Source organism: Vicia villosa, linkage group LG5 (genome assembly GCF_029867415.1).
Source record: "Vicia villosa cultivar HV-30 ecotype Madison, WI linkage group LG5, Vvil1.0, whole genome shotgun sequence".
NCBI classification, from domain to species: Eukaryota; Viridiplantae; Streptophyta; class Magnoliopsida; order Fabales; family Fabaceae; genus Vicia; species Vicia villosa.
Window position 1 is genome coordinate 120,328,381 of NC_081184.1, and position 27,278 is coordinate 120,355,658.

The 27,278-nt window shown below is 35.0% G+C and overlaps 1 protein-coding gene and 1 non-coding gene across 2 annotated transcripts; one reads left to right on the plus strand and one right to left on the minus strand.

Annotated features, from left to right (window-relative positions):
• Positions 1-5,316: 5,316 nt before the first annotated feature.
• Positions 5,317-6,643, minus strand: LOC131605283 (uncharacterized). Its single transcript, XM_058877657.1, has 5 exons — positions 6,617-6,643; positions 6,260-6,527; positions 5,959-6,177; positions 5,772-5,865; positions 5,317-5,413 (listed from the first exon to the last, which is right to left on the minus strand). Exons 1-5 carry the CDS (start codon positions 6,641-6,643, stop codon positions 5,317-5,319), a joined length of 705 nt encoding a protein of 234 aa, XP_058733640.1.
• Positions 6,644-26,146: 19,503 nt separating this feature from the next.
• LOC131608321 (small nucleolar RNA R71) lies at positions 26,147-26,253 on the plus strand. Its single transcript, XR_009285588.1, has one exon. It is a non-coding gene; the product is annotated as a small nucleolar RNA R71 (small nucleolar RNA).
• Positions 26,254-27,278: the final 1,025 nt, after the last annotated feature.

Consider the following 27,278-nt stretch of genomic DNA (forward strand, 5'->3'; position numbering starts at 1 on the left):
CGTATACATTACCTCCGAAGCTTCTTGTCCTTGATGGACCAAATAGATCCATATGCAACAATTGAAGTGGTCTTGTTGTAGTCACCACATTCTTTGGTTTGAAAGATGATTTGGTTTGCTTTCCCTTTTGACATGCATCACATAATTTATCTTTGACAAACTTTATCTTAGGTAGGCCAATAACAAGATCATGTTTGGTTAATTTATTTAAATGATCCATATGAATATGGGCTGCTCTTTTATGCCATAACCATGATTCATTATTGTTTACCAAAAGACATTTTACTTTCAAAGATAAATCATTTAAAGAAATCATAAAAATGTTATTAATTCTTGTACCTTTGAGTTTTACCTCATTGGTGACTTCATCGATGATCAAGCATTCTTCCTTAGTGAATTTGATCTTGAAGCCTTTGTCACAAAGTTGGCTAATGCTTAGAAGATTATGCTTTAGTCCTTCAACATAAAGAACATCTTCAATGGATGTGAAAGGTGGTGCACCAACTTTGCCTTTGCCAAGAATTCTTCCCTTATTGTTGTCCCCATAAGTGACAAAACCCTTAACCTTTAACCTTAGATCTGAAAATTGGTTTAGGTCACCCGTCATATGCTTTGAACAACCACTATCTAGATACCATAGGTTTGAAGTGGTCTTCAAGCATACCTACAAAACAAATTAAGTTTTGTTAGGTACCCAAATGGCTTTGGGTCCATCATAGTTAGTTCCTTTCTTCACCCATACATAATGTCCACTAGGAACACTAAAGTTCCTTACATAACAAGCATTGGGTGTGTGACCAATAATACCACAATAAAAACAAGTAGGTTCAAAGTTACTTCTATATCTAGGAGGATAAGATTTCTTCTTAACAAAGTTCTTCCTTTTAGGATAATGTTGCATTACTTTAGGCTTGATTACTTTCTCTTGAATTGGTTGGTTACTAGCCTTGACAAAGATAGTCTTGTTGGATGTTGATTTATCAAATTTAGAGAAACCAAGTCCGCTCTTATCATTGGAGTATCTTTGTGTGCTAAGAACATTTTCCAATCCAATTTGCCCTTTTTCATATCTTTCTAAAACACGCTTTAATTGGACAATTTGGAAGGAAAGTGATTCACAATTCTTGCATGCAACATTATCTTCTTGAACACTAATCATTTTTTCTTTGTCATCTTTATGTTCTACTTCAATTATCTTAACCTTCTCTTCTAACGATGATATTATTTTCTTTTGAGATGAGATAGTTTTATAGAGAATTTTACATTCTTTTAATAATTCTTCTATTGCACCTTGCGCACCATTATCAAAAAGAGAATCATCATAACTAACCTCGCCTTCTTCATCGTCGGAGTGGTGTGATGCCATTAGTGCTAGGTTTGCACTTTCGTCACTATCGGAGTCCGATGAGGAACTTACTTCATTATCTTCCCATGCTATGTAGGCCTTTTTATTTTTGAACTCCCTTTTGCCTTTGAATACATTTTTCTTCGAAAGCTTTGGACATTCCGGCTTTATGTGTCCTTGTTTCCCACATTCATAGCATGTAACTTCTTGTGATGAAGTGGATGCTTCTTTATCTTTATGCTTTGAGAATTTCTTTCTTTTGACATAGTTAGTATTATCAATATTATTTTTATTACCAAAAAATTTGCCTAACCTTTTTACAAGAAGCAAGAAGTTTTCATCTTCATCCGATGCATCTTTCATTTTGCTTTCTATTGAATCTACTTTTAATGCAATGCCTTTGGATTTCTTCTCTAAGTTCTCATGCTTTTCCAATCTTCCAAGTTCTGTCTCATATTCTTGAAGTTTTCCAAATAATGTTGCGGAAGTAAGTTTTGATAAATTCTTCTTTTCGGATATCGCCGTCACTTTTGGTTGCCACTCTCTTGTCAAAGATCTGAGCACTTTAAGATTAAGTTCTTCGATAGTAAGAGTCTTACCAAGTGCCTTCAAGTGATTTGTCAAATGTACGAATCGTTTTTGCAAATCGAGAATAGTTTCTCCGGGCTTCATTCTAAACAGTTCGTACTCTTGGCTTAAAGTATTCAACCTTGATCTTTTAACTTCAGCGGTACCTTCATGAGTTTCTACAAGAGTATCCCAAATTTCCTTTGATGTTGTACATGTTGATATTCGGAAGAATTCATCCATACTAAGAGCACCATGAAGAAGACTGATCGCCTTTTTGTCAGCAAGAACCCTTTTTCTATCATTATCATCCCATGACGCTTTAGGTTTCTCCGATCCAACACCATTAACGACCGTTATAGGAACATGAGGACCTTGTAGGACAGCCTCCCAAACTTCTTCTCCTTTTGCTTCTAAATGAGCCTTCATTTGGATTTTCCAAAAGTCAAAGTATTCACCACAAAATAATGGAGGCTTGTTGTTACTACCACCATCTCTAAAAACTGGATTCTGATTTGCGGAAGCCATTATGGATCTTTAGGAACAGGTTACCTATAACCTGCTCTGATACCAATTGTAAGTATAAGAGTGCGCCTAAGAGGGGGGGTGAATTAGGTTTTCAAAAATTTAATCGGTTTTATGAGAATACTTCTAATAATTTTGGTTAAGTGTTTGAAGGTTTTTGTAAGGTTCTTTTCTTTTCTTTGGTAATGGTGATGAAAGCGATAAAGTGCGGAAAAGTAAAGAACGCAACGATATATACTGGTTCCCCTCACAATCCGAGAGTACTCCAGTCCCCTTTCAAACACGAAAGAGATTTCACTATAGTTAGAATTATTGTACAAGCCTATGCCTACTATCTAACCTATAGGGTGATCAAAGGTTCTTAACACCTTTAAGATCAATCAACACTAATGTGAATGAAGAACAATCCTCTTCAAACACACCACTTACTTCCAACAATCCTGGATAGTAAGGAAACAATACAATCTTATTTTCAACAATCCTGAAAAATAAGATATAATTTCTAAGTATAATTTGAGTAGAAGTTTGTAGAGCAATATCAATCTTGGATTGATCTTCTTCTTCAAATAAACAATTCTCAAAATGAATATAAGTGTTCACAATGTATGCATGAAACTTTGAATGGATTTCTCAATGAAAATGTGTATAGAAAGTTTCACTTGAAAATAAGATTTGATGAACACTTGGAAATATTGAAAGATGAAGAATATATGGTTTATGAATTGTTAATGAAGAAGGTGAATAATGATTTTGAAATATGTAGAATTTATAGTGTGTTAAACACCTCTTTGAATGGTCATTTTTCCATGAACCAATGCAATGATCAAGTGGTATGAAAAAGAATTCGTTTGAATAAGATCATGCAATGAAAAAACACACTGGTTCAGTAGGAACCGGTTCCTGCCTGGGACAACCCGGTTCCTGCTGAACGTTACAGCAGAAAATTTGAATTTTGAACGTGGGAACCGGTTCCTGCATAGGGACAACCCGGTTCCCCATAGTAAACCACAGAATGCTGAAAATTGAGAATGCTGGGAACCGGTTCCCCCATAGGGACAACCCGGTTCCTAAAACCTTTATTTTGAATTTTAACTTTGAAAAAGGTTTTAAATGAACTTTTGAAAGATGATACTTTGTAGTATGTTTATGATATGCATGGAAATATATTTGTGAACAATTATATGTCAAAGTGAGTATTGTTTATACCTTTGACATTTTAGCTTGATCCTTGAATCTTCACAAATTCTTCAAGACTTTGAAAAGATGTATTTTTGCTTGATACTTGAAATTATTTTTGCACATCCTTTATAAAAGCTTGATGTCCATATTGTCTTCATCAAAACACACTATGCTTGAGAAGCTTGCATTTACATGGGAATCATGCCCTTCACTGATCCAACACACCCTTATGGATACAGTATCATCAATGAACATGAATGAATGCAACATATACAACATACTTATACCATCATCATCATCATCAATCATCAACATCATCATCATCATTCAAGTATGTTCATATATATTAACATCATTCAATCACAATTCCATCATCATCATATACAAAACATACACGTATTTGCATCAATCATCATACTCAATTAGAATAGCATACATGCATTTTCATCATTCCAAAAACCAATCAATCATCATCACATAGATTAGTCTATAAGGTTCGTTTAGCTCGAAACGGCGCATCAAACGGACCAACAGTTAAAAAGTTATGCATCTTTGAACTTTCAAAAATATCTCAAAACACCAACAGCACGCGGCGCCATCACCAGTTCACGGCGCGAACTGAGCGTTCCAAGAATCCTTGGCTCTCTGCCAAGCTGTTCGCGGCGCAAACATCTGCACGCGGCGCGAAGCGAGAAAAATTTACGCCTTCGCGGCGCGAACACAGGTACGCGGCGCGACCTGAGCGTATCACAACCTCTTGGCATTCTGCCCACCTGTTCGCGGCGCCAACCCTATGCACGCGGCGCCAACCGGCGATTTCAGAAACCCCAACCTGCAGAAAACAACATTCTATACATTCCAAACTCATCCAATTCATACCAGTACGAACCTAAGGGAATAGAATGCACAAACAACACAAAATACATCTCATAATACACCAATTACACATCAATTGAGACCATAACAACGCAGACATCATAGATTCAAACATAGAGATCAAACATCATACAATTTGACTCAATCCCTAAACCTATCATATGACTCAATCGACCCGAATTCCACATCTATTCAGTATTATCAACCCCTAACCCGATAATAGATGATAATTAGACAAGTCCCCCCTTACCTCAGCCAAATTCCTGAATTGGTTCCTCTTCCTCTTTGGTTCTCCCTTTACGTTCTTCAGTTCCTCTTCTCACAGCTTCTGGTTTTCACGTTCTAATTTTTTTCCCTTCTCCTCTTGTTTTCCTTTATTTTATGAAAAACATAAAATTAGAAATGGGCTCTTACACAATTACACCTCCACTTTATTAATTCCACCGCATGGCCCAATAACTTAACATTTTATTATTTTTCCACATAATTCAACAAAATGTTAATTTCCCATAATTAATTTAAAACTTGATTAAATTAATTAAATAAGAATTTTCGGGATGTTACAAAGAGCAGACTTCCCAATCAACTTCACGCAGTCCGTGTCCCAAAAGACGAACTTTGCCTTCGAACTGCCGTTAACAGCCATTATATCAAGCTTATACCTAAATGATTCATGGCACATAGGAGAACACATCAATCTACACTGTTTGTAAGAAAATATAAACATTACCAATTGGAAATGGAAGATGAATATAAAGTATACCGTGGCACAGGTTCTGGGATAATATGCTCTTTAAAACACTTCAGCTTTCCATCCTTGGCAGTCACACTTCTTGTGCATTCCACACATCCATCATAGTACCATCCACTCTACCCAGCATCAAACTTATCGAGGGTAGCAACGGTAACACAGGTTGTTTCCTGCAAAGTTGGCCAGTATAAATGACAGTTATATGAGGCTTTAGGAACAATAACAGTATAAGGAAACAGTCAATCTTTCTTACATGTTGCAGATTTTTTATTTCAGAGAGACTCAATATTTCAGCCTTCCAAACAAACTTGTCATAGTCAGAATAAAATGAGTTTTGCGTTGCCTCAACTTGTACACTTGAAGATGATAACAAAGGCAAATCAACACCAAGTCCGAAAAATGTAAACACAATATTTAATATATTAAAATCAACATCAAATTAAATAAATGATTATGCAAGACAGTTAAGAAGAAGATCAATAAGCATTCCAAACGATATAATAAAGAAACAGACACATGCTTTAGTACCTTTCTTTTAGATTCTTGACTTCCTCAATAGCAGGGTCATTAATTAACAGTTTCGTTCCATTCCATGTGTTGGAAACACTAATTGGAAATCCTCCTGAATCACAAGAAATTGAAGAAACAGTTAGAACTGTTGGATATAAAAGAAAATAGCCAGTTACATCTAAACTATTGTATCATGCATGATTACCTTGAGCCTCTTTAACCCTTGCATTGATTAGCACAATGACAATATCAGAGGCTTGCTTATTATTCTTATAATACTCATATAGCTGAACTGCAAGTTGCCCCCAAAGAGTACATTGTACCACTGTTTTGCTGGCATCTACAATAGAAAAAACTATTCTGCTCTTGCTGTTGTCACCGTTAACTTGGGTTTGAGTGATATCAGTGATTCCTCCAATCAAATCTAAGAAAAAAAACAATGGATTGGTTAAAGTTTCTCAACAAAAAAAATTATAATTCCTGAAATTAGGGTGTAGGGAACTTACCAACCAACAAATTTGATTGAAACCTTCCTTCAACTATGGAATTCAAACCAATAATGTTAAGGTAGTTATGAGGGATATCAGGAAATTCTGCTTTCTTAACAGAAGTTGACCCACAAAAAACCAATTTGTATGTATGATTTGTCGACTTAAAAGCAAAATCATTCTTCCCAACTTTAAAATTTTGCATGATATAAGAGTTTCCTGTTTCAATTTCAGATTTGAATTTCAAAAGCAAAAAAGCAGGGACAACAGCCTGAATCATATCACGCTGCAGGAAATAAACATTTCATCATCAGTGGTTAATCATACAAAACATATTATAAGTAATTATTAGGGAACCCTATCTTGTTATAGTACCTTAGAATCAACCAAAACCATCTCCATGTGTTCTTTGTTTGAAGAACTTGTGACAGTCCACAGATGTTTTCACCTAACAGCGATCTTCCACAAATCTTTTGAATCATTGATCTCTTTCAATGGCTCAATTGGGCGAGACATGATTCACATACAAACACTGCAAGAAAATTAGAAATATCAGTTAATCATCAAAGATTAATCAAATGGAGATGAATATAAATAGTGTTTAATAGAAGTTAGAGACGGAGGTGATGGAGACGAAGGTGTTGTCTTGAGATGAAGGAGGAGTGAAAAACGGGGCGGAGGTGATGGAGACGAAGGATTTGTCTTGAGATGGAAGAGGAGAGAAAATCGCAGGGTACCGAGATGCAGCAGATTAGACATGGTTATGCATTTGGTCATGTTTTATGCAGCCTATGGAACACAAAAGGTTTATTGAACAATGAAAGGTTGCAGTTAATGAAGAAATGGAGTTCTGTGTTTTCCAAGCCAGATATTATGGTTTTTTTTTTATTCACGTGGCCATGGATTTATTGTGTAGAGGAGTAATTATGGGTTGGCTTATATTATCAATGCAACTTTTAACATTATTTCACCTATATTATAAAATAATAAAATAATATAATATAAAATAGATAATAAAATAGATAAAAAAAAGAAAAAACCAAATAAATAAAAATGAAACCAACCAATTAAACAGTGACACAATAGATAGCATTTAATGTCAAATGAATATGGTGGCTTTATTTTTCAGAAGGACAAATTTACCCATGAAATTTGAACGGTTTTAGTTATTTAATGAGAGGGCTTAAAGTGTAATTATCAGGTACTTTATTTTTTATATATTATAATAGATTGTTGGCTCTTGTTCCAAAGGCTCCTTAAACATTTCGAATTATAAGTTTTAGTTCAATTAAATTTGAAAATTTTAAATGCAAAATAATATAATAATATTTAATAAATATTTGTGTTTGGAACTTGAATGTTTGGATATTAAGGGTGTGTTTGGTGGAGGGAAGAAGTTGAGAAGAGAGAAAGAGGTAAGAAAGAGGATGAAAAGAGAGAAAAAGATGAGAAATAGAGTAGATTTGATGTTTGTTTGGTATAAAAGAAAGAAGAGAAAGAAGTGTTTCATTTTATGATAAAGACATAAATGTCTCTAGTTAAATTAAATTAATTTATAATTGTATTGATTAAATATTTATTTTTTCTAATCTTATTAATTAATTTTTAAATGATAAATATGTATTAAAGAAACTACTTGATTTTATTTTTAACTTGATAATGTTGATTTAATTTTTTTAATTAAAAATTCTATAAATTTTACTATAAATAAATTCTTTATTAGTTAATACATTGAATTCGTAAATAGATTTTAAATAATTTTATATTTTTGATATTCTTATGAAAAGAATAATCTCGTAAATATAAAAGAAGCATGTATAATACGGAGTACATACTGTAAAATAATGATTAACAAAACAGAAAAAAAATAATAAACAAACATAGATGTTAATTTAAGGAGATTTTCGTCATTTTCTTAGAATAACTTGTCCTCTTTCCACTTTCTTCTCAATTGTGAGAAGATTGAAATTAGGCATGGGACCCACATATTTCTCACTCTCTGCAACTTCTCTCTCACAAACCAAACAAACAAAATTATGTGTTTCCTCTTAACTTCTCTCTTCCTTATTTCACCTATACCAAACACACCCTAAGAGTTTGGATAGAAATTGTGGTCGAAACAATATAAAATTGTTTTGGAAGAAAAAAGTAACAAAATAACACATTATAAATATCATTAAAATAAATATTTATATTAACACCTTAAAAAAAAGAAATGACGCTTGCTACATCTTCTCACAATTGTTTTTCTCTGACTTGAATATTTTAGTTCTATAAACAATATAAATTTTGCGATCTTAATTAACCAATAAACTTAATTTATATATTAATTTAATGTTAACTATCGATAATAGTTATCTTTGCAGAAATTGACATGCGCTCTCTTACGTGGACTTCATCCTTCTAGTTTGCTTTCATGTGTCTTTAACGTTTGAATTGCTGCAAATCACCACTCGCGCTAATAACTGTGTTTAAATCCCCTTAACTGGCTCTATCAAGAATCTCCAATAGAATCTTATAGTGTTGTCGAAACGTCCTAGTTCAAATGACCTTTGGATTCAAAAAAATACACTTAGTCCCAACATTTGATGGGCACGTCGAATTCAACATTTCTACGCCACATGTCCACATCAAAGTGATGGTATTTTTGAGATTCTTGACATGTGTTGAAGAAAGAGTGATCCTCATTTTATTGATCTGTTTTTGAGACTCCTCTAAACCATACTTGTACTTAATAGACGAGTCGAAGTCATCTCTTCAATCGAGGTTACAAACATGTCGAGACATATCTTAATAATCTCATATTTTCATTTCACTCCTTTGTGGCAGACGAAGTACTTATAAATTTTCAGGCTAAAAAGTAGGTGGATCAATTGTCTTAAATGACTCACATTGCTTGAGGAGGTTGCACACAAAACTCACCACATGTAACTAAAAAGCACCAATACATACAATTAGGAATCTTAGATGTTACTATACTTACTAGTCAGAGACCCGTGCTGTCGCACGGGTGCATTATTTATAGTGTAGTATTTTTTTAATGATGCGAAAAAATGTGAAGTAAAAAAGTTTGACCAAATTGTATATATAAAATAGAAATTAACCATTAGAATAAAGTTTTATTAATAAGATTTTCATAGTCAATTTGACAATGCTTTGCAATTCCAACAACATATATTTTGAGGATGGGTAATTTAATTATGATATTATGTAAATAAATAAAAAATATGTAGTAATTTAGAATCTTCAAATAATAATCATGAAATAAAAAAAATAACAATAATCATATAGATAGTATCAAATACAAACGTAAAATTTTAGATATAAATGCAAAATTTGAAAGATTTACTTATTTTAAAATGAACAATAATCATATAGATTTACTTATATTAAATAATCATACACAAAGAAGAAGAAAAAATATAATTATGAGATGGAGAAAAAATTAATATTTAAAAATAAAGATTTTGTCTCTTGAATTAAAATAATGATTGATTAAATTAAAATAAATATTGTCTTGTTAGTGACCCGTGAGATAAATATATTTTTTATGTTATTAAAATTAAAAAAATACATTATACAAATAAATCTAAAATGAATTACTTAATTATTAAATAATTATACAAAATAAAAAATTGATCCATGAGACGGAAAGAGAATAAAAAGAATTTTAACATTTGAAAAAATAAATAAAATATGTATTATGTTGATAGTGACCCGTAAACTACAACATAATATCTGTAAATTTATTTAATATTATCTCAAATATATTTAAAAACATGTAAATTTAAAATGAATGATTCAATTATAAATGAATAATAATCATAAATATGCAACTATATTATATTTTCAATTTAAATTGTACTTTATAAAGAGAAAGAGAATGAGATAGTGTATTATGTTTTTAAAATTTAAAAAAAATACATTATACAAATAAATTTAAAATGAATTACTTAATTATTAAATAATTAAGCAAAGAAAAAAATTGATCCATGGGACGGAAAAAGAATAAAAAGAATTTTAACATTTGAAAATATAAATAAAATATTTATTATGTTGATAGTGACCCGTAAACTATAGCCTAATATCATGTAAATTTATTTAATATTGTATAAAATATATTTAAAAACATGTAAATTTAAAATGAATGATTCAATTATAAATGAATAATAATCATAAATATGCAACTATATTATATTTTCAATTGAAATTGTACTTTATAAGGAGAGAGAAAATGAGGTATTGTATTATGTTGTAGAAAGTTGGTGGACCAATGAGAGTGGAACACTTGGTGCAAAAGATAAAAAGATGAAGGGTTATTTTGTTAGTTATTAAAATGTCCATTGTATAGTGTAAATTATTTTTGAGGAAATGAAAATTTAGGGAGTTTAGTCAATCTCTTAATATATGTTAGATAGTAGACTACTAATACTGTAATTGTTTTGAGTTTCTAAACAAAATATTAAACTAATTACTAAATATGATCAATTATTTGTAACGAACTGATATAATAGCAGAAAATTAGTACCATCCAACTTATCCGCACTTTGAAAGCCATAATATCAATTTTTTAGGAGTTTAATTGTCAATTTTCTTCTTTTGTTATGATTGTGGGTGTTTTGTGGATGCATTGCGTTAATATTTTTATCATCACAGTCATCTTGGTCGCCGTCCACATCATAAGAAGACATTCCACCAGAATCAGAGCAAATGGAAATAACAAAAACTTTTTTATTTCAACCATTTTTATTTTTTGAGTAGTGATATTATTACACCTAAACATAACAACTACACCGTATAAATATATATACGGTTTGGGTTTTTTCTATTATATTTAATAATATTTTTTACTTTTTTCAATAAAATGAATACAAAGATTTAGTATATTTTGCTTGGTGAAAGATATGGTGTAAAAATTCTGGTGTAAGCATAACATTCCTCTTTATTTTTTTGTCATATATCGATCTCAGGTTGTTTACAAAAATGTTGAATGCATAAATCGACTTAATTTAAAAAAATATTACATTTTAGTGAATAATTTTTATGCCATTAAATAAAATTACTTCCTCCATTTTAAAATGAGTGTCGTTTAAGGTTTTTGCACATAAATTAAAAAATATAATAACAGTGTCATAAAAAAAATGCATTTTTATTAAATTAACATTATTAAAGTATTGAAAGTAGTGTACAGAGTGATAATTAAAAGATAGAATTAAAAAAATAACAATTATTTCTACATTGAAAAGTAATAATGATATTTATTTTTAAACAAATTTTTTCCTCTAAGACGACACTCATTTAAAAACAGAGTGAGGAAGGAGTATTAACGTTTAATGTTACCAATCATCATGTCACGAAAGTTGACGTGTTATTTTATTTTCATGTTATGAAGTTGAGTGTCATTGACAGATGGAAAAAGACTCCTATTATTTTCTTTTAAAAAAAATTGAAAAGACTTCAATAATTATTTTTTAAAATTATAAAAATAAAATATAAATTGAAATAAAAAAATTGGACTGAAATGAATTTGAACTCAAGACTCTTTAACTCTAACCCTATATGTTTCTCTCTCCAATCCCTAAGTGCAACGGCTGACTCACGTAATAATTTTTAATATAATTTATTTATTTAATGATATTTTAAATTTGAAGGTCATATTTAAAAAATATATCTGTTTAGTTTCTATTAAATTATAGTTTTTATAAATTTAATATTTATACAAAAATTGTTTATTTTTAATTTCTAATAACTCAATTAATGTAAGCATGACATCACCTATTGAATTGGTAGCTCAATGAGATGACAATGCACTTGATTAGGACACCCTAAAGTATTTAAGTGTGGAATAAAACAAATGAGTGACATTGATTAGTGATAAAATATAATGATAAAAGTTGAGGATTTAAACCATGATTTGAGTTGAGTGGCATTGATTAGTGATAAAAGTTTATGTGCATGGACAATTCTGTCTTTTCCTACAGGCATTATAAAACCTAAACTCGAGGAGAGGAACCTCATTTTTTTCTTCATCTTTATCTATCATCAAATCGTAGAGTTTAGAAGAAGGAAGGAAGAACATCTTGATTCTTGTGATTTTCCTCATTGCATGTTGAAGCTTATAGCGGAATTTTGAAGAAGTAATTGTTCAAGCTTAGAAACATCATCGTCACCATATTTTCATCCAAAATTTAGGTTTTGTTCAAGGTGAGGTTCTTATTTTAGGTTATTATCTTAGGTAGTCTATAAACAATTGCATGTGGGAAAGGTTTGATAGACTAATAATATTCTTAATGTTCTTGCTTAAATTCATGATAAATGCATGTTTGTTATGATGTTTGATAACCTTGATGATTTATCATGATTAGTTAGGGTTTTTCTTGCTCAATGTAGCTAAAAGTATGATTGCATGTGTGTGTTGTTGAACTTAAGATTATGCATGATGTACAGGTTACCTATGAAGAGGCCACAAATTTCTCTTGCTCAATGTACAGGTTACCTATGAAGAGGCCATGGGTAATTTCCAAAAATGATGAACATTTTTGTTTTGGCACAACACGACATGTGCTCACTGGCACAGGGGACCCGTGTTGCCCTCAAGAATTGTTTATGAATGACTGACATGGGACCAACACGTCCTGTGTTGGCTGGCACGGGGGGAGGGGGACTATGTTGGTCTCTACTTTACTCTAAGAAGGGTTATCTTGGGCATAACATGCCCGTGTTAGGTGGCACTGCCTGGTTATGTTGACCCCACTTTTGGGTGATCGCCTTGTTCGTTCCAATGGAGTCATAACGGTCTTAGTACTTTGTTCCTATAGAATGAGTCGGGATGGCACAACACTCATTTGATTGACTAATAGTAGATTAACTATTGTTGAATCATGAATTAGTATGGATGGAATGCTAAATTAAAATTGGCATAAGAAATTAGTGAGAACCCTAGGGGTCTAATAGAAGCACCTAGTTGTACATTACATGTGTATATATGCGTATATTTCCCTATGCACGTGTCAAATCATAGTCCTAAGTGAGGCGTAATATGGTGATCGTACTCCTAAATGGGGTGCAATGCGATGATCACACTCCAAGAGGGGCGTAATGCGGTAAGACCATGGAAGACACACCACTCGCACTCTTAAGTGGGGCGTAATACAATGAGATGATTTGCGAACATAGTGTAGGACTAGGCACCTTTGTGAGAGACACACCACTTATCCACCTAAAACCTTAAGGTGATAGGTGAGTGGGTTCTCCCACTTATAAATACTCATGTCACCACATTCATATCTAATGTGAGACTATTTCTCCACTACTCACTCACATTTGCATTATTATTCTAACCCCCCCCCCCCCTAATGTGAGTCCACAGTGCTCCTGCTCACACTTGTACCGTCGTTGACTCCTTGTAACGGCACACCATTTGCTGGGCTTTTCGATACAAGTGAATTGGTCCCTTTCTCGAACCAAAGGCTATGATACCATTTGTTGGGGGGAGTTTCTAGGAGCATTGATACAAAGTTGAGGATTATGCACCTTTGTGAGACACACACCACTTATTCACCCAAAACTTTAAGGTGGTAGGTGAGTGGATTCTCCCACTTATAAATGCTCAACTCACCACATTCTTATCCAATGTGGGACTATTTTTCCACTTACTCACACTTGCATTATTATTCTAACAGTTGGTAGGTGTTCTTCCCATAAGCTATTATGTCTCATTGGTGAAGACTGGCCATAAAGGTATTTATCTTAACATTCTCGCATAATTGGAGATTAAATACCTCAATTTCTTTATTTGGTTTTATCCTATAACGGACTAGGATGATAGTGTCAAAAGTAGTTATGGATAAACCTTAGAGTCGAGCAGACTTGTGGTATAGCTTAAAACTCCATTGAGATGAAGCATATCACCCATTCATGTTGATTATTTTCAGGTAGCCCGGGCCAAGGTAAAGAGGTAAAGGAACGATGCCTTGACGACTTTGAAGACTTATTTATCTGTTTTATATTCAGTTGTATTTGCTATGTTCCATATTTTGGATATTTGGTCTTATTTATATCATGTACAGTCTTTTGAGATAATTGCATTGTCCATGATTCTATGGTTGTACTCGGTACTAATATAACGCTTTGAATAATATTATTCTTGATTAATATTATTTGAAGTGTTATATAATCTCTTATTTTGAATGAAATTTAAATATTCATTTAATAAAATAAATTTTAATTTATTTTCAAAAAAATTAAACTACAATGTTATTAAAAAAATAAGTTTTTTAAATCAATAAAAATTTAAAGAAATATTTTCCTTTGCAAAATGGGTCATTGATGACATCATACATGTTAATTACGGAATTTGTGACATAAAGATTAGAAAGGAATAAACTCTGTCTCCAAATTTCTCATTAATTTTAGAGAAAATGGGTGATGCGCTGACAGTGTAAAATATTTTTACACTGTTAACCAATCACCACTCATGCATTCAATTAAACCATTTTTTTATTTAAAAAAAATACTTAATAACATGACACATTTATAATTTGTTATTGGATGACGGTGTAAAATTATTTTACACTGTTAGTACACTACCTTTTAACTCTTAAGTTTAATCATTCCATATTTGTGAAAGAATTTATGATAAATTATTTTATAATTGAACTAGTGTCTTACCCGTGCGTTCGCACGGGTACCCGTCTGTCTCGCGCATTGGGTTTTAGGGCACTTTAATAAAATAGGGAAAATGTATATATATATATATATATATATATATATATATATATATATATATATATATATATATATATATATATATATATGTGTGTGTGTAAGTTCATATAATAAGGTAAAATATTTTAAATAGGTTAAAAATACCTGTTGGACCTTATAGTTGGTTAATTTATCTAAGTTAATAGGACATTAAAGTTTATTGGGCCTTAGAATTCTAGCCTTGGTGCAGAAAACCTATTTTTATTGTTAGACCTAATTTGTTAATAGGCCCACAAAAGAATCCTATTATTGGTATTGTTACATAACGCTGGAATTTAAAATGAAAGTAACGTTGGATTCATAAGCAATCAAAGAGTTTGTCTTTGGCATTGTTGGTGTAAGAAACGCAGGGTTGGGTGATAAGTGTGAAGAACAAAATGTCGCAGCCAAGAAGGTATGTGCATGTGTTACTGTTTATGTTGTTTGCAGAGTTTATCATAAGATATTCATCCATTTAGAGGTCGCAATGTTGTTTTGATTCCAGTTCACCCGATAGGTTGGAGTTGCAAACTCCATGGAAGCGGCTCACAGTTGAGAGGATACTGAGTGGGTCACAGGAGAATGATGATGTTATGGAGGAATGGAAGAAACAACATGAAAGATTGAATCGTGTCGACGATGCCGGTAAAGTTTCTGTAGAGGCTGCCAGGATTGTTGAAAATAAAGGGTAATCTTATAGTTTAATTTTGTTTTTTGTATTGAATTCCATTTAACCTCTACAAAATTGAATGTGTTTCCGGAATAATGAGTTACAACTTAGTTTAATAAATAGTTTGTATGTTATTGTGTTGAAGGGATGATGGAGATGGAATTGAATACATAATGATATCTTCTGATAGTGAGAGGTAAAGTTTATTTATAAGTGATAGGGAATATATTATCGTTATAGGTATATTGATGCTGTTGTGTTTGCATTGTGCTGTAAATATGGTCTTAATTTCAGGGAAATGAGTCCTGTACAGGAAGAGTTCGAAGAAGCGTACTGGACTCGTGAAGTTCATGATGTAAAGAAGTTTTGCTCAAATGTTATGGTAAGCAGTGTTCAAAGTCTATAGTTGTTGGCACACTGGTGTTATATAGAGATGTAATGTAACTGATATTGTATGTCATGAGTGCAGTATATTCCTGCAGAAATAGTAGAGAAATGTGGGCTTGCTGGAATGTCAGAGATTACCCTCAATGATGTGGACAACGGGTACCCATATGAGTGCAATGTGAAGAAGAGGCCAAAAAAAAATGAAACATATTTGTATGGAGAATGGTTTGACTATGTAAGGGCAGCGGAACTGAAAGTAGGTGATAAAGTGCACTTTGTGATTTATTACCCGCCGGTGTTAGATATTATGGTAACAGTGGAGCGCAGTGGTGATAGTTGATAGAGCTGTTGGTTAGGCAATGTTTGTGGTGGATGTATAGGGCCGTTTTTTAGCAGTTTGGTTTGTATGGGATTTATGGTTTTGTTTTTTTTTGTAATGGTGGATGTGAACCAAGATTAACAATTATGGCACTATGTATGGTTTTAAATTAAATATTATCAATTTTGGTTGTAAGTTTCATGGAATGAGCCAAATCTGCCATGGTTTTTATGCAAAATTGATTACCATTCTGTTTTAAAATTAAGTATTGTTTATTATAAGTATTGAACAGGATATTGATCGCGACTTTACGTGTCTATAAATCTGATAACTGCAAGTGCACAGTCGTGTCGTGTAGTTTTAAAAGATATCGAATCCACAGGGACTATGAATCGATCTACCGTTATCTAAGGTTACTATGTAAAGCTAGGAGTACTAAAATTTCGATTGTTCCTAAGGGAAAGTGATTGTGAGAAAATAAAGAATAATAATAAAAGACAGGTATCAGTATGTATTTCGTTTAACTAAAGGTAATCCGAAGGTCCATTGGCTTTTGCATAATTAAATTAAAAATCTTTACTAAATTCCATTGATTAAAAATCCTCGTCTCAAACTTTCGCTCTGTTGATTCAGACTACTATCCTAATCCTAATGTACGCTTTCGCCATCCCATTAGATTTTAGAAGAGCTTTTTGGAAACAATGTAATTAATAAAATGCCTATTTTACGAGGTTGTTATCTATTTAAATCTCCTAATCTCAAACTTTCGCTCTGTTGACTCGGAGCAAGCTAATAACCCTAACGTACGCTTTCGCCATCCCGCTCGAGTGTAAAAACAATTTTTGAAAATAAATAAGTTCCAATTAGTTTTAATACGCTTTCGCCATCCTTAAAACTAATGTCTTATGTCTACTATCCAGTTAAAGATCTCAAACTTTCGCTCTATTGATTTTAACCTTTGACCGTCCTAACCCCTCAAACTTTCGCTCTATTGGTTTTAAGACTTACTAATTAAACTAGACATATAAACCAAAAATAAGTGATAATTAATAAAACATAATCAAGCCAATTTATTTCGGATCCCTACGGTTAACTTACTTTACATACCGACACCTTTAGTGATTTAGCCAGACATATTAATACGATTAAACATGCATAAATCGGTTCGGTTCATAATAATAGGCATATTAAATGGCATATAATATATCATGCAATAATAATATAAATAAAGGCGGTAAATAAAAACCTGAATTAAAATAAATCTGAATTGAATTGAATCTTGAAGTACTCGAACTTCCACCACAGGTTGGCTGGATCGTTCTTCGGAATTTAAATGGCAGAAAATAAAAACAATGAAATAAAACGATAAATCTAACGTAAGGCTAGATCTACGAAAAGTTCACAACAATTTCCAGTGTAGAAATCGTTGTGAGAAAATAAACGGTTGAATGAAAGCAGAGTAAAGGAAAGCAGTTCGCGGTACAATTTCGGCAGCACTTCGTTGGCAGGAAATCGGACAGTTTGGACTGAAGTGACTGCTTCTATTTATAGGGGAAGCTTTGCAGTTGCTTTGCGTGAAAAGAGGAGATTCTTGCAGACTTGGACGTGGAGACGTGCGTCTCCTATTCTTCAGGAAGACTTGAGACGTGCGTCTCAAGTGGAGAGAATTTAGGGAGGTGGAGACGTGCGTCTCCCTTTTGCTGAGGTGGCAGAGACGTGCGTCTCTGCTTACTTGTGTGGCTTAGGCTGCTTTCCTTCGTGGGCTGGATCGCTTCATTGGGTCTTTGGGTCTCTTTCAGCACACTTGGCCTTTAATTGCACTCCCTTTTTACTTCAGCACCCAATTTACGTCTTTTAGGCATAGAAAAGGGTCGTTTTGGCTCCATTTCTTCTCTTTTTCACAATTCGGCATAATAAGAGTGTAAAACCTGAAACAAAGCAAAAACTCGTGTAATATCATAATAAATTAACATAATAAACGGAAAATGCTATAAATATCTATGGATTTTAAGCTAAATATACGATATAAAATCGTGTTATCAAATTCCCCCAGACTTGAACCTTTGCTTGTCCTCAAGCAAAATAAGAAGATAAAGATAAATGAAACACTAAGGGTTATTTCAAAACTTAAAGTCGATGGTTTTGGTATAACGGGTATTCAAATCGGTTACGCATACTCGGGGGTTTTAGAGTGTTGGGAAAATAAGGATATTGACTAAATTCAGTTTCAATGCGTTGAGTGTTTGAGTAGCTTCGTATTTCTTAAACGTGTGGGGTTTGCGTTTATCGTTTAGGAGCAAAATTTTTGTTATGGCTCAAGAAAATGGAAGAAATTGAAATAACTACGGAATTATACATATAAGACTTAAATTCCATAAATATTCTTTATTGAATTAGAAAAACATTACAAGGAAGGGAAATAACTGAAGGGAAAAAATAAAACTAAAGGAAATAGAAATAATACGACTCCCCCAGACTTAGATGATGCAATGTCCTCAGTGCATAAGAACTACTCCTCATTGTTGCGGTTTCGAGAACTGCTCGCGCCTCTTGTACGAACACGGCGACGTCTATCAGGAGAGTCATTCACACGAATGTCAAGATCATGCAAATATGTAGCAATTTCAGCGTATTGACTTTCGTTCCTAATAGCATAGTCACGGTGCTCCTGTTGCATCTCTCGGATGAGCCTAATTGTTTCAGTTTGGTTTGTCTGCATAGCTTGAACGAGTTGATCTTTGCGTTGAATGGCAGCATACATGGCTTCAAGAGTGATAGGCGGAGGGTTGTTTGGAGGAGGTTGGTTGACATCAGCTTGCCCTTGGTTGAGTTCTTCTTCATTTGCATCCATAGGTTCATTAGGATGTTCTTGTTGGTCATCTTGAGGGTTGTCTTCAATAAGCCTCCAACGTTGAACATAACGGATGTTGATTCTTTCAGGGCATGGAAGGATGACATAAGGAATAGGAACTTTGTTGACGACCAAAGTGTATCGGCCATCATGGCAGGGTGAAACCAAGTGGGAGTCACGGCAGTAGGTGAGATCGAGTGACTGAGCGGGCTTCATGAGGTGTGAGAGTGAGAGGAGCTCGTCACCAAGACCTAAAGCACAGGCCAAGGTAGTAATAATGCCTCCAAGCAAGAATGGATTTGTAGCGGGGGCGTTAACTAAACCTTGGATGTGTTGGAACATAAACGGTGCGGCATTGAAACGGATATTGTTAAGCGCACAGTAAAGGAAAAATAATTCATTTTGGTTTACCTTGTGGTTGTTGGATCTCGCAAAAATAGTATGCCCCAAAACACGTTGAAAATAACGTATAGCGGGGTTTTGAATGTGGGAAGCATGGAGAGCTCTCCAACCGGTAGGATTTTCTCCAGTTAGATGGAACCAAAATTCAAAAGCGAGTTCCTCCCAAGATCGACCATTGAGTTCTTGAAAGATTGAGCGGTGAGCAATTGGTGCATGATTAAAATGCAAATATGAAGCTACGACATCTTGATCTAGAGCATATTCACGGTTGAACATCCGGAATTGGATGCTACCGGTTGAGAGTGGTTGATTAGAGGGAGTGTCGTAGTTGAAAGAACTCAAAAATTCTAAGACGAGCGGCTCATAAGTAGGTACGGGTTCGGTACAAAGATGGTGGAGGCTAGATTTGGTGAGCAGACGGGTAACACCATCAATGAGACCCAAAGTTTCTAGACATTCGGTGTTCACAAATTTTGAGCAATTCAATGAGCAATTCAAACCGATCAGGTCCAAGGTTACCGATGATACCTCGATTAAAACAGAAATTGATGTCCATAGAGGTATGGGTACCATAAGGTGTCAATCTAAGCAAAGGCACTCTCATTCCTATGGCATTAGCAATCATAGTGACAAATCCGCCGATCCTAATGGGTGAAACTTCGTCTTGCGTGATGCGCTCAAAGTTTGTTAGCATGAATGCGATGGCGTTGACCGGGCGGTTCTGAGAGGTACAAAACATGATGAACAACTCTTCTCTAGTAACTTCAGTGACATTATCGGGCTTTCCAAAAATATAGTGAGTAAGGATCTTGTGAAAGTAGCGGAAAGCAGGATTGTGGATGTTCTCAGATTGAAATTCATTCTCTTCAGGGTTGTCGTTTCCAGTGATCTTGCCCCAGTATTTTTCCAACTCCCAGTATGGAAGATTTTCTTCAGCTACTTGGGCGTATGCATCAGGTCCATGAGGTAGTTCTAACATTTCAGCAAAATCTCGGATGCAGAAATTAAACTCCATACCAAAGAGTCTAAAGAGAATAACTCCTTTTTTCAGTCCTTGTCCACAGTTTGGAAGATAGGTCAGGGAGCTCAAGAATTCCAGAGTGAGCTTCCGGTAAGTGCTAAACTTGCGGAACAAGTGAGAACCAGCCCAACCAATTTGGTTAAGCAGGTGTAGGATGCTTTCTTCGATACCAAGTTTCCCCATAGTTGGTTGGTGAGGATAGCAAGTCAAATCCATGTGTCTTCCAGCCAGCTTGTTAAATCTTGCTTCTTGTCCTCTACCACGGAACACGACTTCCATGTTATCAACTTCTTGCATCGTAGTTAGTAGTTAAATGAAAAACCTAGAAGTTGAAAAATATTAAGATTAAGTTAGAACTAGGCTAGTGTTCATTTTTTAAAAATAAAATTAAATAAAACAAGTTATAATAATAATTATAATTATAAAAAGGAAGTATTTTCTCGAGTTAAGATAGCAGCTATAATTATAATAATTATTATAAGATGTATGAAAAAAAAAATAAGAAAATTAAAATCTAGAATAATTAAAAATAGAATAATTAAATGAAAATTAAAGGTTAAAATTTTTAAAAATAAAATAAAATAAAAATAAAAAGAATAAATAAATGTGGGTTGTCTCCCACCAAGCGCTTTGTTTAATGTCGTAAGCTCGACGATTTTAAAATAGAAAACTATTTTTTCGAAAGAGCGGGCAGTTCGTCAAGTTTAAAAACTTCGATGTTTTCATCGTATTCGAGATGATGGTAATACTTAAGACGTTGCCCATTTACGACAAAAGGTTTGACGGTTTCTCCTTTGATTTCTATCGCTCCACTTGGAAATATGTTAGTTATTTCGAAAGGGCCAGACCATCTAGATCGTAACTTACCAGGAAATAATTTTAGTCTAGAATTAAATAAGAGTACTTTATCGCCTATGCTAAAATTTTTCCTAGATATACGCTTGTCGTGCCATTTTTTCGTTCGCTCTTTATAGATTTTGGCGTTTTCGTAAGCGTCTTGTCTAAGTTCTTCTAATTCGTTTATGTCCAGAAGTCGTTTCTCACCAGCGGCAGTGTAGTTTAGGTTTAAGTTCTTAATGGCCCAATAGGCTTTATGTTCTAACTCTACTGGTAGGTGGCATGATTTTCCATAAACGAGTTTGAATGGGGTAGTCCCTATTGGAGTTTTGAAAGCTGTTCTATAAGCCCATAAAGCTTCATTTAGCTTGGTTGACCAATCTTTCCTAGATATAGCAACAGTTTTCTCCAATATTTGTTTTATTTCGCGGTTAGATACTTCTACTTGTCCGCTTGTTTGTGGATGGTATGGTGTGGCTATTCGATGATTCACTCCATATTTTCGAAGGAGTTTCTCAAGTATTCTTGAAATGAAATGGGAACCACCATCGCTAATCACCAATCTTGGCACACCGAACCTAGGAAAGATGACGTTTTTGAAAAGTTTGATAACTACTCGTGTATCGTTTGTAGGAGAAGCAATAGCTTCTATCCATTTTGAAACGTAATCGACGGCTACGAGTATATATTGATTTCCAAACGACGACGGAAACGGTCCCATGAAGTCTATTCCCCAGACGTCAAATATTTCTACTTCAAGAATGCCTTTTTGAGGCATTTCATCGCGTCTTGAAATGTTTCCAGTTCGTTGGCATCTATCACAGCTTAGTACAGCAAAATAAACGTCTTTCCACAGGTTGGGCCAGAAAAGTCCAGATTGAAGGATTTTGGCGCAGGTTCTAGATGTGCTATGGTGTCCTCCACACGGTGCAGAATGACAGTGTGTTATTATGCTTCTTATCTCTTCCTCGGGTACACAACGTCTAAAGATTCCATCGGGGCCTCTTTTGAACAAGAGTGGGTCGTCCCAATAGTAATGTTTTAGGTCATGGAAGAATTTCTTCTTCTGTTGGTAACTTAGATCAGGAGGAAGCACACCAGCAGCTAGGTAGTTTACGAAATCTGCATACCAAGGTGCGTCAGATCGGGCTAAAGCTATTTCAGCTAATTTCTCGGTTTCAGAGTTTGGACGGTATGGTTCGAATTCATTTGCTTCTAATTGGGCGATGAGTCTTTCATAAGGGAAATCATCGTCAATTGGTACTTGTTCGGGTTTCAGATTTTCCAATCGAGAGAGGTGATCTGCTACGACATTTTCAGTGCCTTTCTTATCTTTAATTTCCAGGTCGAACTCTTGTAGTAACAAGATCCATCTCAAAAGTCTTGGTTTAGCGTCCTTTTTGGTTAGGAGGTACCTAATGGCGGCGTGGTCAGTGTATATGATTATTTTGGCTCCTACCAGGTAAGAACGGAATTTGTCTAATGCGAATACGACAGCTAATAATTCTTTTTCTGTCGTGGCATAATTCATCTGAGCTTCGTCTAGGGTTCTACTCGCATAATATATGACATGTAGTTTCTTATCCTTTCTTTGTCCTAGAACGGCTCCTACAGCATAATCACTTGCGTCACACATTATTTCGAAAGGCTCATTCCAGTCGGGAGGTTGCATAATTGGCGCAGAGATTAATGCTCGTTTAAGCGTTTGAAATGCTTCAGTGCATTTATCGGTGAAAATAAATTCGGCGTCTTTCATGAGTAGTTCAGTTAAGGGTTTGGTTATTTTAGAGAAATCTTTAATGAAGCGTCGGTAAAAACCAGCATGTCCCAGAAAACTTCTTATTTCTCTAACGGTTTTGGGAGGTTGAAGGTTTTCGATAATTTCGATTTTTGCTTTATCAACTTCGATTCCTCTATCGGATACGATGTGTCCAAGTACAATTCCTTGTCGTACCATGAAATGGCATTTTTCCCAATTAAGGACTAGGTTTACGCTTACGCATCGTTTAAGCACCATTTCAAGGTTTTCTAAACATGTTTCAAAACTTCCTCCATAGACAGAGAAGTCGTCCATAAAGACCTCCATTATTCCATCTAGGAAGTCGGCAAATATTGCCATCATGCATCTTTGGAAGGTCGCGGGTGCATTGCAGAGTCCAAAAGGCATTCGTCTATAAGCGAATGTACCATAAGGACAGGTGAATGTGGTATTCTCTTGGTCGTCAGGGTGGATAGGAATTTGGAAAAATCCGGAGTATCCATCCAGATAACAAAAATGTGAGTGTTTAGCTAGGCGTTCGAGAATTTGATCTATGAAAGGTAGAGGGAAATGGTCTTTTCGGGTAGCTTTATTTAGCTTCCTATAGTCAATGCACATTCTCCATCCAGTTTGGGTACGTTGTGCTACGGATTCTCCTTTTGCATTAGTGATTACAGTGACTCCTCCTTTCTTTGGTACGACATGAACAGGACTAACCCATTTACTATCGGATATAGGATATATTATTCCAGCTTCTAGCAGTTTTTGGATTTCCTTTTTAACCACATCGCTCATAATAGGATTTATTCGCCTTTGATGTTCCCTAGAGGTTTTACTATCGTCTTCGAGCATAATGCGGTGCATACACAGAGAAGGGCTTATACCTTTCAGATCTGATATGTTGTATCCTAAAGCGGTAGGGTATTTTCTTAGGACATTAAGTAATTTTTCAGTCTCGGTTCGTCCTAAGTTGGCGTTCACTATAACTGGTCGGTTTAGTTCTTCGTCTAGAAATTCGTATCTAAGATCGGTAGGAAGTGTTTTCAGCTCTATAGCAGGTTTCTTAGGTCCAGGTATAGGATCGGGAGTTAAAGCTAAGCATTCACTCAGGTGGTTATCTTGATATTCCTCGCGCCAGTTGTCATCTTCAAGAATTGGCGACATGGGAATTCTTAGGGTTTCGGTTTCCTTATTTGGTTCGGATTTTATTTCCTTGACACACTCGTCGATTATGTCAGCAGAACAGCATGTGTCAATTATAGAAGGTGCTTTTAGGAATTGGGAAAGGATAAATTCTATTTTCTCTTCTCCTACTTCGAAAGTAAGCTTTCCTCGCTTTACATCTATAATTGCACCAGCGGTTGCTAAAAATGGTCTTCCTAATATGATCGGGATGTTATAATCTTCTTGGATATCCATAATGATGAAGTCAGTTGGGATGTAGAATTGACCTACACGAACAGGGATATTCTCTAACATTCCTACAGGGTATTTAACTGAACGGTCTGCTAGTTGAAGAGGCATTCTTGTTGCTTTAAGCTCACCTAGATTGAGTTTCTTACAGGTTGAAAGAGGCATCAAACTAACACTAGCTCCTAAATCGCATAAGGCTTTTTCTATGATGGTTTTTCCAATTACGCAGGGTATAGAGAAACTACCAGGGTCTTTCAGTTTTGGAGGCATGTTATTTTGGATGATAGCGCTACATTCAGCGGTAAGCGTTATAGTTTCGTTATCCTCGAGTTTCTTTTTGTTTGATAAGATTTCTTTTAAGAACTTAGCGTACGAAGGCATCTCAGTTATGGCTTCTGTGAACGGTATGGTTATGTTTAATTGCTTCAGAAGTTCTACAAATCTTTTAAATTGCGCTTCGGTTTTTTATTTAGCTAATCTCGGAGGGTAAGGAATTGGTGGCTTATAAGGTGGTGGTGGAACATAAGGTTTCTCTTTTTCGGGTTCCACTTCGTTATTGTTCTCATCAGTCTTAGCAGTTTGTTCGTCAGTTGTTTTCTTTTGGGTTTCCTTTGGCTCTTGTTGTGACATGGGTACGTTTTGGGTTCTAGGATCTATGGGTCCATCGTAATTCGTTCCACTTCGTAGTGTTATCGCGTTCGCATGTCCTTTAGGATTGGGTTGAGGTTGAGCAGGAAACGTGCCAGCAGGGGCAGTAGTAGGTGCTTATTGTTGAGCTACTTGTGAGATTTGAGTTTCTAACATTTTGTTATGCGTAGCTAAGGCATCTACTTTGTTCGATAGTTGTTTTAGTTGCTCGCTATTGTGGATGTTTTGATTCAGGAAGTCTTTATTGGTTTGTTGTTGGGAAGCTATGAAGTTCTCCATCATGATTTCTAGGTTCGACTTCCTAGGGGTGTTTTGAGCAGCTACAGGCGCTTTTTGGTAGCCAGGTGGTACAGCAGGTGCTTGTCCAGGCGCGTACAACGCATTGTTGTTCTTATAAGAAAAGTTCGGGTGGTTTTTCCATCCAGGGTTGTACGTGTTAGAATAAGGGTTTCCTTGAGCGTAATTTACTTGATCAGATGGGACTCCAGTCAAGAGTTGGCATTCAGCAACTACATGCCCAGTCAATCCACAAATCTCGCAGTTAGGTGCTACAGCGGCAGCGGTGGCTGAAGGAGTGATGGTTAAATTCTCGATCTTTTGAGTTAAAGCGTCTACTTTAGCGTTAACGCGGTCTATACCACTTATTTCGTACATTCCTCCTTTGGTTTGGGCTTTCTCTAGAGCGGCTCGTTCTCCACCCCATTGGTAATGGTTTTGTGCCATGTTCTCTATGAGTTTGTATGCTTCATCATGGGGTTTGTCCATTAATGCTCCGCCAGCAGCGGCATCTATAGTCATTTTAGTGTTATATAAGAGACCACCATAGAAAGTATGGATGATCAGCCATGGTTCGAGTCCATGATGAGGGCATATTCTAAGCATGTCCTTGTAACGTTCCCAAGCTTCGAAGAGCGATTCGTTATCTTTCTGGGTAAATCCGTTGATTTGACCTCTGAGCATAGCAGTTTTGCTAGGCGGAAAGTATCTCGCTAAGAATACTCTCTTCAATTCGTCCCACGTAGTTATGGAATTGGAAGGCAGGGATTGAAGCCACGCTCTCGCTCTATCTCTCAAGGAGAAAGGGAAAAGGCGTAATCGAATAGCTTCGGAACTAACGTTGTTGGCTTTGATAGTGTCGGCGTATTGCACGAACACGGATAAATGGAGATTGGGGTCGTCTACAGGGCTTCCAGAGAATTGATTCTGTTGAACAGCTTGGACCAGTGAAGGTTTCAGTTCGAAATTGTTCGCCTCAATCGCAGGTGGTGCGATACTTGAATGCGGTTCAGCGCGCGAAGGAGCGGCATAGTCTCTAAGAGGACGAATAGCAGCCATCTTTAACTTCGGGGTGATTTGATTGATTTGATCAGTAAAAATCAATTCCTGATTAATCGGAATTTCTGCTACTTCGGGAAGATTGCGAGCTCGTCGTTTGACGTTAATGAAACGTTCGATCTCGTTAATTCGTTGTATTAAATCTCCTCCTTGTGAACGAGTATTTGGCATACAATCGTTCAAAAAGAAAGGGAATAATTGTCCTAGTCTCTACGGTGTAACAGTGAGTTACGATATCGACTTAAATAGTCCCCGGCAACGGCGCCAAAAACTTGATCGCGACTTTACGTGTCTATAAATTTGATAACTGCAAGTGCACAGTCGTGTCGTGTAGTTTTAAAAGATATCGAATCCACAGGGACTATGAATCGATCTACCGTTATCTAAGGTTACTATGTAAAGCTAGGAGTACTAAAATTTCGATTGTTCCTAAGGGAAAGTGATTGTGAGAAAATAAAGAATAATAATAAAAGACAGGTATCAGTATGTATTTCGTTTAACTAAAGGTAATCCGAAGGTCCATTGGCTTTTGCATAATTAAATTAAAAATCTTTACTAAATTCCATTGATTAAAAATCCTCGTCTCAAACTTTCGCTCTGTTGATTCAGACTACTATCCTAATCCTAATGTACGCTTTCGCCATCCCATT

Coding starts and splice junctions, on each gene's coding strand:
- LOC131605283 (XM_058877657.1), bottom strand. CDS start 6,643: ATGGAGATGGTTTTGGTTGATTCTAAG. Junction 6,178..6,259: donor TCAATCAAATTTGTTGGTTG/GTAAGTTCCCTA, acceptor TTTTTTTCTTAG/ATTTGATTGGAGGAATCACT. Junction 5,866..5,958: donor AAGGGTTAAAGAGGCTCAAG/GTAATCATGCAT, acceptor CTTGTGATTCAG/GAGGATTTCCAATTAGTGTT.